Source organism: Hyaena hyaena, unplaced genomic scaffold, assembly GCF_003009895.1.
Source record: "Hyaena hyaena isolate Hyena2069 unplaced genomic scaffold, ASM300989v1 scaffold_1219, whole genome shotgun sequence".
In the NCBI taxonomy this organism is placed as follows: Eukaryota; Metazoa; Chordata; class Mammalia; order Carnivora; family Hyaenidae; genus Hyaena; species Hyaena hyaena.
In genome coordinates, this window is record NW_024081841.1 from 55,739 (window position 1) to 75,797 (window position 20,059).

Consider the following 20,059-nt stretch of genomic DNA (forward strand, 5'->3'; position numbering starts at 1 on the left):
GAGTAGACTGTGGTGCTGCTGAGCAGTACTAATGGTACTTACGGATGGCACAGGTACTTGTTCGCTTTCAGTGATGCCAGGACCTGGTGAAAATCATGCATGTCACAAGGTTAAGGCATCAGAGATATGTCATACTTTCCATAGTTACAAAGTAAACAGGAATCTGGCTTTTCTCTCATCCATTCTATCTTCAAAGTGCATTCGAGATTTTTTTTTTTAATGTTTAATTTTATATTTGAGAGAGAGAGCACATGAGCAGAGGAGGGGCAGAGAGGCCGAGACAGACCTGAAGCAGGTTCCAGGCTCCTAGCTGTCAGCACAGAGCCCGACTTGGAGCTTCAACTCACAGACTGACTCCATCTGAATCATGACCCAATCTGAAGTTGGATGCCTAACCGACTGAGCCACCCAGGCACCCCTCATAAGAAATTTTTTAACACGAATAGGCCAGTAGGGGAGAGGGAGAGTGTCATATCTATTGCCTTCTCCTGAAGAAGCATTTAACTCAACAATTTCTAATTTCTACCCACCTCTCTAAAAACCCCATGTTATTCTCGCCACATACAGTCACTCCTGCGTCTCTGGAGTGAGTTTATGGAAACTATCTGCCAAGAATATTTGTAGCTGAGCTTATGTTTTCCTGGTGAACTACTTGATTTCAGTGATAGCTCATGCACCATCTGTCTGAAACCAAATCTGCTTATTTTTCACATTTCCTTTTATATCCTACAAAAACTGCACCCTAAACATTTGAATGTAAAATTATGATATTGCCTGGAAAATGGTAATTTGCATATTTGCTTAGGCGTCAGAAGAGAAGCAGCATCTGCCAAATGCCTGCTGTGTACTTGATTAGGAGAGGGATAGGTCCTTGCCACTCAAAGTGGGTCCGCGGACCAGCAGCAGCACCGCAGGAAAGCTGTTGAGAAATGCAGTCTTGAGTTCCACACCAGACTCACTGAGGCAGAATTTGCATTTTAGCAAGACCCCCAGGTGATTTGTGTGCACACTGAAGTTTGAGAAGCAGGAACTAGAGGCGTGGTTGTTGGCCCCGAGTGTATATATTTGAATCATGTGCGTGCGACACTTTTAAAGTGTAATTAATGCCTGAGCTCTCCCACTCCTTCCATCAGAGATTCTGGTTGAATATGTCAGGAAAATGGGGCTCGAGCACAGCTTAAAAAAAAAAAAAAAGATCCCGAGGGTCTTTAGAGATCCCTAGAGTCTCTAGTCACCGAGGAAAGAGAAAACAAAAACATTTCAAAACAAAACAAAAGAACCCACAAGTTGTCATCTCCAGGAAGGTCATTTATTTGTTTATTCACGAGATGTTTCCTAAGCACTTATTTTGTGCCAGCAATTATTCAGGTCATTAGATAAAGCTGCCAGGTCCTCCAAAAAGCAGCCAGTGAGGCAGCTTGAGGAGGAAGCCACACCTCCTTCTATCCCAGCGCACTCTATTTGTGGGGTTTTGCCCACCTTATTGGAGACAGTTGCTTCCCTACCAACCTGGGGGGCCCTGGTACCTGATGGAGCATGTCCATATTTTCTCCCGATGGGACTTGGTTTATAAATACAATTTGGTGTTTCAGCAGAAAACTGGTGCCAACAGTAAAGGCCCTACCAATCCTTATATGCCAGTGGCTGCAGATTTGAGTGGTAGAAGGTATGGTAAAGGCAAAAAAAGCAGTTCCCGGTTATCTCAGCAAACAGCTGCCTCAGAAACAAGAGGAAATGGGAATTCTCAGCAGAAAAGGAGTGCTTACACTAGAAGAATTAAAGAATGTCCCACTGATAATTCAACGGCATTTTATGAAACACTGGGTGAGTTATTAAAATAAGTTCTCTTGATGATAAATGTTAAATCTGGGTGATGCATTTATGGAGGTCATTGTACTATTCTTTCATGTATGTTTGAAAGTTTTCATAAGAAATCTAAACAACTTAATCTTTTATATTAAGGAGTTAATGAAAATGGATAACTAGTTCTGAGACTGGTAGTTTTTAACATTAAACTAAATCTGTTATTTTTCCTTTGAAAAGCAGTTTTTAGCTGATTCCTTCAGCCAATGTGAACCTTCAGATTAGCCATCTTTTTTTTTTAATGTTTATTTATTTTTGAGAGAGAGTCAGAGTGTGAGCTGGGGAGGAGTAGTGAGAGAGAGAGACACAGAATCCAAAGCAGGCTCCAGGCTCTGAGCTGTCAGCACAGAGCCTGACATGGGGCTTGAACCCATGAATTGTTAGGTCAATGACCTGAGCCGAAGCCGGACGCTTAACTGACTGAACCACCTAGGTGCCCCTTGGGTTAGGAATCTTGCTCTGCAGGTGAAGGAGAAGGTGCTATGGGTTGATGAGCCAGAAGCAATTCAGGTGTCTTGCTCTGTCTGCGCCCAGCCCATGGCAAGCACTCCTTACAGAGTTTTTATATGAATTGTTGAATCTCATCCATCAGAACACTTTGCCCCTACTGCTAGCTGTCTGCTGGAGGCACAGTTCACTTCATTAGTGTCAAGTGGCAGTCAGTTCTGTAGGTGACCATGCCACCTGCCACTCATGCTTCCCAATACCCCTCCCTCAGTATGCTGGGGTGTAGTGGCACCAGAGGTAGTGAAACCATTTTCTGCCTCTCCCCAGCCCCCATGCCAACCCTAAGGGAGAATATTACCTGTGAACCTGTTAAAATGAAATTATTCAAATGATGCATCTTTATATTTGTTTCCACTATAAAAGTAATATAGCTACTATATTTGTTTAGGTTGTACGCCATAGAAACAAACTCTGGCTCAAAAACCATAACAAAAACTAGAGGGTGAATAGCTCTTAGACTTAAAGAAGCAAAGAACAAACCAAGCAGCAGGCAGGAGCCAAACCGTCAGCCCCAAGACGATGGCCTCTGGGGTCCATTGAAGTCTATGGGGCTCCGTCTGAGTCTTCCATGATATCTAGGTTCTGGTTTTCTCTTGTCACCGTTCAGATTCCCAGAAGAAGGAATCTGATTTGGGGCACTTGGGTCAGAGGTCTAGAACGAGGGGATAGAGCCAATTAAGTGAATTTTGAGGCAGGCAGCTGCCCAGTTTGTGTATAGTCTATTATACCATTTTATTCTTTTAAAAAAATTTTTAATGTTTATTTATTTTTGAGAGACAGAGAGACCGTGAGCGAGGGAGGAGCAGAGAGAGAGGGAGACACAGAATCCAAAGCAGGCTCCGGGCTCTGAGCTGTCAGCACAGAGCCCAATGCAGCACTCTAACCCGCAAACTGCAAGATCATGACCCGAGCTGAAGTCGGATGCTTAACCGACTGAGCCACAGAGATGCTCCTACACCATTTAGTTCTTAAAAATTGGAAAATATTTAGGAGGGAAGAAAAGCTCCCACAATCAAGATACAGTAAAACACATTATGGACACTTAAATTTTCTTCCAGTTTTTTTCCTTACCTTTTAAAACATTATGGTCTCTAACCTTTTCTTATTCTTTTTATTTTTTTAATAGTTTATTGTCAAGTTGGTTTCCATATAACACCCAATGCTCATCCCCACAAGTGCCCTCCTCCATGCCCATCTCCCCCTTCACCTCTCCCCTAACCCCATCAGCCCTCAGTTTGTTCTCAGCATTCAAGAGTCTCTCATGGTTTGCCTCCCTCCCTCTCCTCAACTCTTTTTCCCTTCTCCTCCCCCATGGTCTTCCATTAAGTTCCTCCTTATCCTCCTATACGTGCAAACATATGGTAGCTGTCCTTCTCTGCCTGACTTATTTCACTCAGCATAACACTCTCAAGTTCCATCCATGTTGCTACACATGGCCATATTTCATTCTTTCTCATTGCCATGTAGTATTCCATTGTATAAATATACCACATCTTAATCCATTCATCAGTTGATGGACATTGAGGCTCTTTCCATGTTTTGGCTATTGTTGAGAGTGCTGCTATGAACATTGGGGTACATGTGCCCCTATGCATCAGCACCCCTGTATCCCTCGGGTAAATTCCCAGCAGTGCTATTGCTGGGTCATATGGGGGTTCTATTACTAATTTTTTTGAGGAGCCTCCACACTGTTTCCAGAGGGGCTGCACCAGTTTACATTCCCACCAACAGTGTAGGAGGGGGCCCGTTTCTCCACATCCTCACCAGCATCTATAGTCTCCTGATTTGTTCATTTTAGCCACTCTGACTGGCGTGAGGTGGTATGTCAGTGTGGTTTTGATTTGTATTTCCCTGATGAGGAGGGATGCTGAGCATCGTTTCATGTGTCTCTTGGCCATCTGGATGTCCTTTTTGGAGAAGTGTCTGTTCATATCTTCTGCCCATTTCTTCACTGTATTATTTGCTTTTTGGGTGTGGAGTTTGGTGAGTTCCTTAAGCCCTTTATCTGATATGTCATTTGCAACTATCTTTTCCCATTCTGTCAGTTGCCTATTAGTTTTATGGATTGTTTCCTTTGCCGTGCAGAAGCTTTTAATCTTGATGAGGTCCCAATAGTTCATTCTTGTTCTTGATTCCCTTGCCTTTGGGGATGTGTCAAGTAAGAAATTGCTGCGGTGGAGGTCAAGGAGGTTGTTTCCCGCTATCTCCTCTAGGGTTTTGATGGTTTCCTGTCTCACATTCAGGTCCTTTATCCATTTTGAGTTTATTTTTGCGTATGGTGTGAGAAATTGATCTAGTTTCATTTTTCTGCATGTTGCTGTCCAGTTCTCCCAGCACCATCTGTTGAAGAGGCTGTCTTTTTTCCATTGGATACTCTCTATTAGTTGGCCATACATTTGTGGGTCCACTTCTGAGTTCTCTATTCTATTCCATTGGTCTATGTGTCTGTTTTTGTGCCGATACCATACTGTCTTGATGACTACAGCTTTGTAGTAGAGGCTAAAGTCTGGGATGGTGATACCTCCCATTTTGGTTTCCTTCTTCAGTATGACTTTGGCTATTTGGGGTCTTGTGTGGTTCCATACAAATTTTAGGATAGTTTGTTCTAGCTTTGAGAAGAATGCTGGTGCATTTTTGATTGGGATTGCATTGAATGTGTAGATTGCTTTGGGTAGTATTGACATTTTAACTATATTTATTCTTCCGATCCAAGAGCATGGAATGTTTTTCCATTTCTTTGTGCCTTCTTCAATTTCCTTCATAAGTTTTCTATATTTTCATCATACAGATCTCTTATATCTTTGGTTAGGTTTATTCCTAGGTATTTTATGGTTTTTTGTGCAATTGTGAATGGGATCAGTTTCTCGATTTCTCTTTCTGTTGCTTCATTGTTGGTGTATAAAAATGCAACTGATTGCTGTACGTTGATTTTGTATCCTGCAACTTTGCTGAATACATGGATCAGTTCTAGTAGGCTTCCGGTGGAGTCTGTCAGGTTTTCTATGTAGAGTATCATGTCATCTGCGAAAAGTGAAAGTTTGACTTCTTCTTTGCCAATTCTGATGCCTTTTATTTCCTTTTGTTGCCTGATTGCTGATGCTAGGACTTCCAGCACTATGTGAAACAACAGTGGTGAGAGTGGACATCCCTCTCGTGTTCCTGATCTCAGGGGGAAAGCTCTCAGTTTTTCCCCATTGAGGATCATGTTAGCTGAGGGCTTCTTATAGACGGCTTTTATGATGTTTAAGCAAGTTCCTTCTAGCACGAATTTCTCTAGGATCTTTATTAAGAAGGGATGGTGTATTTTGTCAAATGCTTTTTCTGCATTTCATGTTTTCTTTTGTTGATGTGATGTATCACATTGATTGATTTGCGACTATTGAACCAGCCCTGTAACCCAGAAATGAATCCCACTTGATCTTGGAGGATAATTCTTTTTATGTGCTGTTGGATTCGATTTGCAAGTGTCTTGTTGAGGATTTTTGCATCTGTATTCATCAAGGATATTGGCCTGTAGTTCTCTTTTTTTGCTGGGTCTTTGTCTGGCTTGGGAATCAGAGTGATGTTGGCTTAATAAAATGAGTCTGGAAGTGTTCCTTCGATTTCTATTTTTTGGAATAGCTTGAGAAAAATGGGTATTAAGTCTGAGTTAAATGTCTGGTAGAATTCACCAGGGAAGCCATCTGGCCCAGGGCTCTTGTTTGTTGGGAGATTTTTGATAACAGATTCAATTTCTTCACTAGTTATGGGTCTATTCAGATTTTCTATCTCCTCCTCTGTGAATTTTGGTAGTGAGTGTGTGTTTAGGAATTTGTCCATTTTCTCTAAGTTGTCCAATTTGTTGGCATATAAGTTTTCATAGTATCCCCTGATAACTGCTTGTATTTCTGAGAGGTTGGTTGTAATAAGTCCATTTTAATTTATTGATTTTGTCTATTTGAGTGCTCTCTCTATTCTTTTTGAGAAGTCTGGCTAGAGGTTTATCAATTTTATTTTTTCAAAAAACCAACTCTTGGTTTCATTGATGTGTTCAACTGTTTTTTTTTTTTTTTTGGTTTATATATTGTTTATTTCTGCACTGATTTTTATTATTTCTCATCTCCTACTGGTTTTGGGGTGCTCTTGTTGCTCTCCTCCTAGTTCCTTTAGGTCCGCTCTTAGATTTTGTATTTGCACTTTTTCTGATTTCTTGAAATAGGCCTGGCGTGCAATGTAGTTTCCTCTTAGGACTGCCTTTGCTGTATCCCATAGAGTTTGGATTGCTGTGTTTTCATTTTCATTTGTTTCCATATATTTTTAAATTTCTTCTCTAATTGCCTGATTGGCCCATTCATTTTTTAGTAAGGTGTTCTTTAACCTCTAATTTTTTGGAGGTTTTCCAGACTTCTTCCTATGATTGATTTCAAGTTTCATAGCATTTTGATCTGAAAGTGTGCATGATATGATCTCGATTCTTTTATATTTATTGAGGGCTGCTTTATGTCCCAGTATGTGATCTATCTTGGAGACTGTGCCATGCACACTTGAGAAGAAAGGGAATTCCATGGCCTCAGGATGTAGAGTTCTAAACATATCTGTCAAGTCCATCTGGTCCAATGTGTCATTCAAGTCCACTGTTTCTTTAGTGATTTTCTGTCTAGTTGATGTATCCATTGCTGTAAGTGGAGTATTAAAATCCCCTGCCATTGGCACATTCTTACTCATAAGAATGTTTCTGTTTGTGATTAATTGTTTTATGTATTTGGTGTGTAGACAGTTATAATTGTTAGCTCTTCCTGATGGATAAACCCTGTAATTATTATATAATACCCTTCATCCCTTGTTACTGCCTTTACTTTAAAGTTCAGTTTGTCTGATATAAGTATAGCTACTCCAGCTTTCTTTTCACTTCCAGTAGCATGATAGATATTTCTCTATCCCCTTACGTTCAATCTGAAGGTGTCTTCAGGTCTAAAATGAGTCTCTTGTAGACAGCAAATAGATGGATTCTGTTTTTTTTATCATTCTGCTACCCTATGTCTTTTGATTGGGGCATTAGCCTATTTACATTCAGTATTAGTATTGAAAATTATGGGTTTAGAGTCATTGTGTTCTTTGTAGGATTCATGCTTGTGGTGGTGTCTCTGGTACCTTGTGTTCCTTGCAACATTTTCCTCATAGACTCCCCCTCAGGATTTCTTGTAGAGCTGGTTTAGTGGTGACGAATTCTTTTAATTGTTCTTTATTTGGGAAGACTTTTATCTCTCCTTCTATTCTGAATGACAGACTTGCTGGATAGAGGATTCTTGGCTGCATATTTTTTCTGTTCATCACATTGAAGATCTCCTGCCATTCCTTTCTGGCCTGCCAAGTTTCAGTAGATAGGTTGTCACCACTCTGATAGGTTTCCCTTTGTCTGTTAGGGCCCTTTTCTCCCTAGCTGCTTTCAGAATTCTCTCTTTGTCCTCCTATTTTGCCAGTTTCACTATGATATGTTGTGCAGAAGATCGATTCAAGTTATGTCTGAGGGGAGTTCTCTGTGTCTCTTGGATTTCAATGTCTGTTTCCTTCCCCAGATTGAGGAAGAAGTTCTCTGCTATAATTTGTTTAAGGACTCCTTCAGCGTCTTTCCTTGTCTTTCCTCTTCTGGAATCCCTATGACACAGATATTGTTCAGTTTGATTATATCACTGAGCTCTCGAACTTCTCTTTTGTGTTCCTGGATCATTTTACCTCTCTTTTTCTCAGCTTCCTCTTTTTCTCAAATTGTGTCTTCTAATTCACCTATTCTCCTTTCTGCCTATTCAATCCATGCATTGGACACCTCCATTTTATTATGTGCCTCATTTATAGCATTTTTTAATTCATCACAACTATTTTTAAGCTCCATAGTCTTTGTAGTAATAGTTTCTCTGATGTCTTCCAAGCCTTTTTCAAGCCCAGCGATTAATTTTATGACTATTGTTCTAAATTCTTGTTCAGTTATTTTGCTTATATTTGTTTTGAGCAGTTAGCTGTCATTTCTTCCTGGAATTTCTTTGGAGGAGAGTTCTTCTGTTTCGTCATTTTGGTTAGCTTTCTATCTCTTGTTAGTTGTTTTTTTTTTTTAATTTTTAATGTTTTATTTTATTTATTTCTGAGAGAGAGAGAGAGAGAGAGAGAGAGAGACAGCATGAGCAGGGGAGGGTCAGTGAGATAGGGAGACAGAATCCGAAGCATGTGGCAGCTGTCAGCAGAAAGCCCGATGTGGGGCTCAAACCCACAAACTTTGAGATCATGACATGAGCCGAAGTCAGACGTTTAACCAACTGAGCCAGCCATCCAGGCGCCTCTATCTCTTGTTAGTTTTAAAAGCTTGTTATGTACTCTGCACCTGCGAATACTGTTGTATTAAAGAAGACTCTTTGTCCAGGGCCTGTCTATTCAGGAAGTGTTCTTTGAATGGTGTCTCTTGGTCTCTCTTGTTGAGACTTTGGTTATTTTATTTCCCTACTCATAGTGGTATTTGGGACTCACCACCATGTGTACTTTGGCTTGTTTTTTTGGGTAGCCCTAGAAAAGAAAACAGACAAACACACAGAAAACAAAGGCACACAAACGCACAGAGAAATCCAACAAACATGCAAACCGAAAGGGAAAAAGAAAAAGAAAAAAATGAAGGGACAGGAAAAAAGAGGAAGGAGGGAAGAGAAATAATAAAAATAAAAATAAATAAAAAATAGAAAAGAAGAAAAGAAAAGAAAAAAGAAAAATCCCAAAAGACAAAGGACAGTCTAAAAGCAGAGAACCAGAATTCCCAGCTACAAATAAAGAGCCAGGTATATGTTGTGCTGATGGAAGAGCATATACAAAGAGAGCAATGAAAGGGCAGGGAGGAAGCAAAACTGGAAATGAAATGACCAGACAAGAGACTAAGGCTTAATTCAGAGAGAGAAAGAGGAGAATATGGTTAGAGGCTAGGAGAAAGAAATGAAGATAATGTTACCCAGAGAAACTATATAGTCTAATTACTCCAGAGAGACAGAGATAGAAAGGTAGCGGTGGAGGTGTAGAATATACATCTAGACAATGGATTCAATGTGACCGTTTAAGCAAACCAGTGACCAGAGTACCCAGTCCAACAGAGTGGAGGGTTATGAATGAGACAAGGGGAAAAATATATCTGAATAGAAAGAATTGATCCAGAATTATTCATGGCCGTGCATCCATGTTGGTCTTGCCCTGGGCTCCAGTAAAAAAAAAAAAAAAAAGCAGTTCTCTAGTGGGGATGGGCATGGTTTGGTGTAGGCAGGTCTTAGCTTCCACTGCATCCCTCGGGCCACTCCCTGAGGTCCCACCTTGGTGGTTGTGGGGAGAAAAATGGTGACGTCCCAGTCCTTTCTCGAACCAAGCGTTGCAACTCACTCTTTTGGGTCCAATCTCCCTGTGCCACGGGCATAGCCAAGGCGGGCCGTGCTCTATATCCCAAGCCAGGCCTCATTACCAGATCTTAGTCCACGCACCCCATTGATATCGCCTGAAATATAAACCCGCAGGCCGAGTCCCTCCAAGCAGTTTCAAGCCTCTCGTCTCCCACTGGTAATTCAGCCGTGCCAGATGCAAAGAGGCACGGCTTCAGGCGCTGCTGCTTCCCCTCCAGGTTGAGGAGCAGTTTCTCCCGCGGTCCCCTGTGACCAGTGTGTCCCACCTAGGGTCAGCTGGACAGCAGGAAACCGGATCCCTCTGTGTCCTGAGCGGAGGTTTTTCTCTTTTCCAGCGACATGGACAATGCTTTGAGCAGTTTTGGCCACTCTTTCTTTCCCCCTAGACTCACCGCGGCTCCCCGCAAACAGGGTTCCCTCCCCTCCCTCCGTGTCTCCGGGTCCCGGCCCGTTTTTAATCTTCCCCAGTTTGCACTCACGCTGTAAGGTTTTCTCAGTGGTCTCTGTCTCCTTTTCTCTCAAACTCCCGGATTCTATAAGGGTTCCTATGGCTTCAGGCCTTCTCCATTTGAGAGATGGGAGGGAGTGAAATGTATGGAGCTCCCTACTTCTCCGCCATCTTGCCTCCCTCTCTAACCTTTTCATTTTAAACATGATAGGTGTATGTTTTTCCTATAGAATCTCTAATGTTTATGATCATTGCTTTTTAACAGGTATATAATATTCTATTGAGTAAGTGCCCTAATTTCTTTGTATAGCTTTGTACATATTTTTGGAGTCTTTTCTTTTTTAATTAAATGTTTTAATGTTTATTTTTGAGAGAGAGAAAGAGAGACAGAGACACACAAAGAGAGGGAGGAGACAGAGAGAGAGAGAGAGAGAAAGCACAAGTCGGGGAGGGGCAAAAAGTCAGGGAGACACAGAATCCAAAGCAGGCTCCAAGCTCTGACCTGTCAGCACAGAGTCTGACACAGGGCTCGAACTCCAAACCATGATATCATGATCTGAGTTGAAGTTAGACACTTAACTGACTGAGCCACCTAGTCACCCCTGGATTCTTTTCTTAAGTTAGGTTCTTAGAATTTGAATTACCAGGCCAAAGGGTATTAATTTTTTTTTTTTTTGACCTTGATAAATATCGTTAGACTGATCTTCCAGAGTGAAGTCTTGGGACCCGTTTGGTGAAATTTTGAATAATTTAATGTCTGTTGCTAAATATTGGATCTGGGGGATTCAGTAATTAATCCTGTTACCCATTAAATGAATGTTTCAAGATGAAAAATGTTTATGGACTTGTAAGAATCATATTGTATTTCTCTAACATATTTTCTCCAACAAATGATTCTTTATTATATGTAAAACATAATATTTTTAAGTATGGTTAATTTGACTCCCTAGGACTGATGAGAGTTGGTAATAATTAGACTGTAGAGTTGAGGAATGAAAATAGGCTTAAAATTTATTTTTCAGTTCAAATAAGTTATCTAAAAGATGATAACCAAGATGAGTTTGTTGATTTTTAAATGATGAGTTTAATAACCAATAGAAAACATACATTAATTTTTTTAATGTTTATTTATTTTTGAGAGAGACAGAGTGTGAGCAGGAGAGAGTCAGAGAGAAAGGGAGACACAGAACCCAAAGCAGACTCCAGGCTCCGAGCTGTCAGCACAGAGCCTAACATGGGGCTAGAACTCATGAACTGTGAGATCATGACCTGAGCTGAAGTCAGATGCTTAACCGACTGAGCCACCCAGGCGCCCCAGAAAACCTACATTTTAAAAATTATAATTACTTCAAAAACTGAGGACTGATGGATGTGGGGGGAGGGGGGGATGGGCATGGAGGAGGACACTTGTGGGGATGAGCACTGAGTGTTATGTGGAAACTAATTTGACAATAAACTATTTGTAAAAAAAAATTAATAAAATAAAAAGCAAAAAAAAAAACCCAAAAATAATTATAATTACTTCAGTAAGAACCTTGTTCCTTTTTTTAAATGATTTTTTAAGCTTTATATAATATTAGAGAGGGAAAGAGAGAGTGAGAGACTGAGAGCTGTGGATGGGCAGAGAGAGAGAGAGGGAGAGAGAGAATCCTAAGCAACCTGCACGCTCATCACAGAGCCTGACTCAGGGCTTGATCTCATGACTGTGAGATCATGACCTCAGCCAATACAGAGCCGTATGCTCAACCGACTGAGTCATCCAGGTGCCCCTGTTGCTTCTTTTTGAAAAAGTATTTTTTTAATAAAGAGGACAGCTGTGCATTAAAATTCCTTAGAATTTGTTACTAAAAGGAATGTTAAAACGGATTATATCCTGAAAGGTAACAGAACACTCAATCAATTTCCTGAACAATCAGAACATATGTAATCATATCAGCAGTGATTCTTGTTTTACTTGTCATGCTGTCTCATGATACATTAAAAACTTAAGGCTTTAATTCTTTTTAATGTTTATTTATTTTTGAGAGGGGCAGAGAGAGGGAGACACAGAATCCAAAGCAGGCTCCAGGCTCTGAGCTGTAGGCACAGAGCCAATGTGGGGCTTGAACCCATGGATTGCGGGATCATGACTTGAGCTGAAGTCAGACGCTCAGCCTATTGAGCTACCCTGGTGCCCCAAGGCTTTTAATTTTTAACTTCTCAAATTCTGGAGCCTAAAAATTCAGAAAAATCAACCAGTCTGTTAAAGCCTTTTAAAAAAGTTGAACCCTACATATTATTGTAAGCTAAATTAGTCAACCAGAGAAAGACAAAGATCATATGACTTCACTCATATGAGGACTTTAAGACACAGAACAGATGAACATAAGTGAAGGGAAGCAAAAATAATATAAAAACAGGGAGGAGGATAGAACATAAGAGACTCTTAAACACAGAGAACAAAGAGAGAGTTGCTGGAGGGCTTGTGGGAAGGGGGAAGGGCTTGTGGGAAGGGGCATGAAGGAATCTACTCCTGAAATCATTGTTGCACTATATGCTAACTAACTTAGATGTAAATTAAAAAAATAAATTTAAAAAATAAAGAAAGAAAATTAAAAACTTGAACCTTACCTTTGCCATGAAAATTAACATCTTCTTTCTCTTTTGCTTCTAGAATATATTGGAAATCCAGATAGAAATGTACTGTTGCCACAATCAGTGCTAAATATAGCGAAATCAAAGTCTCGCCCAGAGCTGTCATCCAGATACCTTATTCGCAACCTGTTCACAGAGGACGTCCTGCTAAGAAGTAATGTCTATGGCAATTTGGAGCGTGGCATGTATGCACTTAACCCTAATAGGATTAATGCTCTTCGAGGTGGGTTACATTTCTAGTATGTGAGAATAAATAAAAAGCAAATTATGTTACAGAAGGAAAGAAATGACAATCCATTCAGTTTGTGTGTGTTTTGAGGAAAGATGTACCTCTAACTAATTCCCTCTTTAGGGTATAACAAGGAGCGGTTTCATAAATTTTGTTTCTTTTGCATTTGAGTTTCCCAGGCTAATTGCTCTGTCTTGCCAGGCTTATGGAAACTCAAACACCTTTGTTTACTGAGGATTAGGATCGAAGCTGCTGGGCTTTGTCAATTTGCCAAAGTGTCAACAATAGCACAGCGGGTTAATTTGCTAGATTTTTCTTGTGCACATGAGCACAGTGTAGTCTTTATCTGTGATGTATATGGATGAAGTAAGCTTCCAGAAGCTGTGAAATTTTAAATTTGGACAATGTAGGGTGCAGAATATTTCTCACTTGTGTCACTGGTCCCTAGCAAAGAGAGAGTTCTGAGCCTGAGCTTGATCTTAGTTAGTTCTTCTTGGATTCTGTCTTCGTATCACACGTACCCAGCCAATTTGAACAATGCTTTGTGTTTTAGACTAAACTAAGGAAATCTGGCTTAAAGCACCTTCTGGAAGCATTTGCTGTCATCTAATCCACTTGTTTTCAGATGTGTTTTTTACTGCAACTTATAGTAAAAACTACAGCTTATGTTGTGACTCAGTACATGTGTATATGAGTTTTTAAAACACAAGCAAAAGTTTCACAAGCAATGCTTATTATTTCTATGAGAATTACATTCCAGTGGTTTCTATTCTAATACATTTTTAAAACTGTGTTACCATCATCAATTTCATGACCTAGTAATTGGTCACAGTTTGCAATTTCGACATCACTGAGCTAACCCACCAGGAAAAAAACCAAAACCTAATTCCTCTTACATTACAGTAAAAAAAAAAAAAAAGAACACAGACTTTGTAGCCAATCTGGAAATGAAGGTGTTTATAGAAGAAATATTATCTTTCTAATTAAAAAATTTTTTAAGTGAGAGGGAATATATTGGTTCCTTAAAAGTAGACTAAAGATATTACACTATGCATTTCATTTTGTTTTATCCCTTATTGAATTATAGTAGAAACCAAGAAGATGTCTTTTGTAGTAAAAAATATTCAGTACAAGTTTGACATAGTATCCACATGGGGCATATTTTAGTAAATTTCCTGTAGGACTTAAAGTCCTATTCCTGTGTAGAAGGGCAGCCCTGTGAGTTATCTCAGCAGGGAGAATACAGTAGAATCATCATTGTCTTAGGGGCGTGGGCAGAGCCAGGTCCAAGGAGGAGAATCTGACCAAAAAGCATATTTTACTTTAACATAAGGACAAAATGGGGGCTCCTGGGTGGCTTAGTCGGTTAAGCGTCCGACTTTCGCTTAGGTCATGATCTCGCGGTTCGTGGGTTCGAGCCCCGCATCGGGCACTGTGCTGACTGCCAGCTCAGAGCCTGGAGCCTGTTTCAGTCTGTGACTCCCTCTCTCTCTGACCCTCCCTTGCTCACGCTGTCTCTCTCTCTCTCTCCTAGAAATAAATAAAACATAAAAAAAAATAACATAAGGACAAAATGAACTTGAAGAATGAATAAAGTTAGAACAAAGCCTCAGTGACCAGAGATGAGAGGCGATTCCTGTACTTGTAGAAGGACTAGACTTTATGGCCTCCAACATAATTTCTGTAGAAGTGTCAGTCCAGTTTAAAACACACAGAAATACACAGAAATGATATAGTAATAGGATCATTTGTCAACCCAGTACAGATATAGGTATTTTGCTTTTTGTGCTCCAAGTTTTTTTTTTTTAATAATAAAGCATTACTGATGTAATTAAAACTCTATCTCATTGTCCCTTTCCCTGTCTTTCTCCCCAGAAGTAACCACAATCTTGGAGTTAGATGTATCATTCGCATGCCTATTTTACACTTTTGCTACCTATATTGATAGATCCATAAATACTATATAATATCATTCTATAGTTTTAATGTACATAAATGGGGATATATAGCATGTATCCTTTTGCTAATTTTTATCACTCAACATTATGTTTTTGAGTTCATGCATTTTAACTGCTGATTGGAATCCCATTGAATGAATAAACCAGTTTATTCTATTCTAATTTCTTATTCTAAGATTTTACTATTTGGAGGGAACTCTTAAGGAAATTAATAGTCAAAAGTAAATGTGTCTTGAGCCAAAGGTGTGATTTCATAGAAGAAACTATTATTTACACTCTATGATAAGAGTTCAGTATCACTTAAGGGCTCTAGAGAATGGTTTACATGGAGAAAGTTAGTAGGCTGCAGATTTGCAATCAGCGAACAATCCTTACTCTTATACCCTCCCATCCATTTCTGCATATTACAGAACTATAAAAACTTAGCAATAGGAAGAACATTACACATCCTCTAATACAGTTTTTGCCTCAGAGCAGGAATTTGATCTCAGCTTTGACATACAGTTACCTCCCCTCAGCTTGAACACTTCCATTGATGGCAATCCACTACATTTTTTAAAGTTTTTATTTAAATTCTAGTTAATGTACAGTGTAATATTAGTTTCAATTGTACAATTTGGTGATTCAGCACCTACACACAATACCCGGTGCTCATCACAAGTGCCCTTCTTATTAATCCCCATCACCTATTTCACCCATCTGCCTACCCCCCTTCCCTCTGGTAGCCATCAGTTTGATATCTGTAGTTAAGAGTCTGTTTCTTGGTTTGCCTCCTTCCCTTTTTTCCCCCCTCTGCTCATTTATTTTGTTTGTTACATTCCACAAATGAGTGAAATCATATGGTATTTGTCTTTCTTGGACTAACTTATTTCACTTAGCATAATACTCTCTAGCTCCATCTATGTCATTGCAAATGGCAAGATTACATTCTTTTTTATGACTGAGTAATATTCGTGTGTGTGTGTGTGTGTGTGTGTGTGTGTGTAAACACATACATGCCACTATTCTTTATCTATCAGTTGATGGATATTTGGACCATTTCCATAATTTGGCTACTGTAGATAATGCTGCTGTAAACATTGGGGTGTATATGTCCCTTGGAATACTATTATTGTATTCTTTGAGTAAATACTTAGTGTAATTGCTGGATTGTAGGATAGTTCTGGTTTTAACTTTTTGAGGAACTTCCATACTATTTTGCACAGTGACTGCACCAGTTTGAATTTCCACCAACAGTGCAGGAGGGTTTCTCTTTTTCCACATCCTCACCAACACCTATTGTTTCTTTTGTGGTTGATTTTAGCCATACTAACAGGTGTGAGGTGATATCTCATGTAGTTTTGATTTGTATTTCCCTGATGCTGAGTGGTGTTGAGCATCTTTCCATGTGTCTGTTGGCCATCTGGTTGTTTTCCTTAGAGAAATGTCTGATCATATCTTCTGTCCATTTTTTAATTGGATTATTTGTTTTCTGAGTGTTTAGTTTTATAAGTTCTTTATATATTTTTGATAGAAACCCTTTATCGGATATGTCATTTGCAAATATCTTCCCTCATTCCATTAGTTGCCTTTGAGTTTTGTTGATTGTTTCCTTTGTTGTACGGAAGCTTTTTATTTTGATGAAGTCACAATAGTTTATTTTTGCTTTTGTTTCCCTTGCCTCAGGAGACCTATCTAGAAAAATGTTGCTAGGGTTGATGTCAGAGACGTTACTGCCTGTTTTTCCTTTAGGATTTTAATGGTTTCATGTCTCACTCACATTTAGGTCTTTAATCCATTTTGAATTTATTTTTGTATCTGGTGTAAGAAAGTGGTCCAGGTTCATTCTTCTGCATGTTGCTGTCCAGCTTTCCCAACACTATTTGTTGAAGAGATTGTCTTCTTCCCATTAGATATTCTTTCCTGCTTTGTCAAAGATTAATTGACCACATAGTTGTGGGTTCATATCTGGGTTTTCTATTCTGTCCTATTGATGTCTATTTTCATGCCAGCACCATACTGTTTTGATCACTAGACCTTTGTAATATATAACTTGAAGTCCATAATTGTGATGGCTCCAGTTCTGCTTTTCTTTCTCAGAGTTGCTCTGGCTATTTGGGGTCTTTTGTGGTTCCATAATAATTTTAGGATTGTTTGTTTTAGCTCTGTGAAAAATTCTGGTGGCATTTTGATAGGGGTTGCATTAAATGTGTATATAGATATTTTAACAATATTTGTTCTTTGAATCCACAAGCATGGAATGTCTTTCTATTTCTTTGTGTCATCTTCAGTTTCTTTCATCAGTGCTTTATAGTTTTCACAGTACAGGTCTTTCACCTCTTTGGTTAGGTTTGTTCCTAGGTATCTTATGGTTTTTGGTGCAATTGAAAATGGGATTGATCCCTTAATTTCTCTTTCTGCTGCTTCATTATTGGCGTATAGAAATGCAACAGATGTCTGTACATTGATTTTATATCCTGACTTTACTGAATTCATGTTTGAGTTCTAGCAATTTTTTGCTGGAGTCTTTCAGGTTTTCTACATAGAGTATCATGTCATCTGCAAATAGTGTACCTTTTACTTCTTCCTTGCTGATTTCGATGCCTTTTATTGATTTAGTTGTCTGATTGCTGTGGCTGGGACTTGTAGTACTATGTTAAATAACAGTGGTGAGGGGTCCCTGGAGAGCTCACTTGGAAGAGCAACTCTTAATCTTGAGGCATGAGTTCAAGCCCCATGTTGGGTGTAGAGATGACTAAAAAAAGAAATAAACTTAAAAAAAATAACAGTGGTGAGAGTGGACATTCCTGTCTTGTTCCTGACCATAGAGGAAAAGCTCTCAGTTGTTCCCCATTGAGGATGATATTAGTTGTGGGTTTTAAATATATAGCCTTTGTTATGTTGAGGGATGTTCCCTTTAAACCTACTTGTTTGAGCATTTTTATCATGAATGGATGTTGTACTTTGTCAAATGATTTTTATTTTGCATCTATTGAAATGATCATATGGTTCTTATCTTTTCTTTTATTAATGTGGTGTATCATGTTGATTGATTTGTGAATATTAAACCACCCTTGAAGCCCAGGAATAAATCCTACTTGATTGTGGTGAATAATTCTTTTAATGTATTGTTGGATTTGGTTTGCTAGTATTTTATTGAGTATTTCTGCATCTATGTTCATCAGGAATGTTGGGCTGTAGTTCTCTTAGTGGAGTCTTTATCTGGTTTTGGTATTAAGGTCATTTTGGCTTTATAGAATGAATTTGGAAGTTTTCCTTTTCTGTTTTTGTTTTGTTTTTTTTTTTTTTTTGGAATGGTTTGAGAATAAGAGGTATTAACTCTTCTTTTAAATGATTGGTAGAATTTGCTTGTGGAGCTTTCTGGTCCTGGACTTTTGTTTGTTGAGAGATTTTTTTATTACTGATTCAATTTTTTGCTAGTTATCAGTTTGTTTAGGTTTTATATTTCTTCCTGTTTCAGTTTTGGTAGTTTATGTGTTTCTAGGAATGTATCCATTTCTTCCAGGTTGTCCAGTTTGTTGGCATATAGTTTTTCATAATACTCTCTTATAATTGTCTATTTCTGTGGTGTTGTTATTTATCCTCTTTAATTTATTTGGGTCATCTCTCTTTTCTTTTTGATAAGTCTGGATAGAGGCTTATCAGTTTTATTAACTTTTTCAGAGAACGAGCCTCTGGTTTCATTGATCCATTTTTTAAGTTTCTATATCATTTATTTCTGTTCTAATCTTTATTATTTCCTTCCTTCTGTTGGTTTTAGGCTTCATTTGTTGTTCTTTTTCTAGCTTCTTTAGGTAAAAGGTTCAGTTGTATATTTGAGATTTTTCTTGCTTCTTTTTTTTTTTAAATATTTTTATTTATTTCTAGGAGAGAGAGAGAGAGAGAGAGACAGCGTGAGCAGGGGAGGGTCAGAGAGAGAGGGAGACACAGACTCTGAAATAGGCTCCAGGCTCTGAGCTGGCAGTCAGCACAGAGCCCGATGCGGGGCTCGAACCCACGAACCATGAGATCATGACCTAAGCGAAAATCGGACGCTTAACCGACTAAGCCACCCAGGCGCCCCATCTTGCTTCTTAAGCAAGACCTGTATTGCTATATATTTCCCCCTTAGGGCTGCTTTTGCTGTATTCCAAAGGTTTTGAACTGTTATGTTTTCATTTTAATTTGTTTCCATGAATTTTTTATTTCTTTTTGATTTCTTCTTTGATTTCCTGGTTGACCCACTCATTGTTTAGTAGCATGTTGTTTAACCTCCATGTATTTGTGGTCATTCCAAAATTTTTCTTGTGGTTGACTTCTAGTTTCATATTGGTGTGGACAGAAGATATGCATGGTATGATCTCAGTCTTTTTGTATTTGTTGAAACCTGATTTATGACCTAACATGTGATCTATTCTAGAGAATGCCCCATGTGCACTTGAAAAGAATGTGTATTCTGCTTTTTTAGGATGGAATGTTCTGAATATATCTATTAAGTCCACCTGGTCCAGTGTGTCATTCAAAGCCATTGTTTCCTTGTTGATTTTCTCTTTAGATGGTCTGCCCATTGATGTAAGTGGAGTGTTGAAGTCCTCTCCTATTATTGTATAATTATCAATTAATTCCTTTGTGTTTATTATTATTTTATATATTTGGGTGCTTTCATGTTAGGTGCATAAATATTTACAATCATTAGATTATTTTTTGGATTGTCTCCCTTATTATGAGATAGTATCCTTCTTCATCTCTTGTTACATACAGTCTTTGTTTTAAAGTCTAGTTTGTCTGATATAAGCATTGCTACTCTGGCCTTCTTTTGACATCCATCTGTATGACAAACGTTTCTCCATCCCCTCACTTTCAATCTGCAGATATCTTTAGGTCTAAAATGAGTCTTTTATAGACAGTATATAGATGGGTCTTGTTTTTTTTATTAAAAGTTTTTATTTATTTTTATTTTGGGGAGAGAGAGAGTGTGCGTAAGTGGAGGAGGGGCAGAGAAAGAGAGGGAGACACAGAATCTGAAGCAGGCCCCAGGCTC

General features: G+C 38.9%; 1 protein-coding gene across 1 annotated transcript in view; it reads left to right on the top strand.

Moving 5' to 3' along the window:
• Positions 1-20,059, top strand: part of BEND2 (BEN domain containing 2) — a 56,493-nt gene that overhangs the window by 24,657 nt on the left and 11,777 nt on the right. Inside the window, exons 9-10 of the mRNA XM_039222873.1 lie at positions 1,593-1,824; positions 12,872-13,075. Of these exons, the coding sequence (XP_039078804.1) occupies positions 1,593-1,824; positions 12,872-13,075 (436 nt within the window). The remainder of the gene's footprint in view (positions 1-1,592; positions 1,825-12,871; positions 13,076-20,059) is intronic.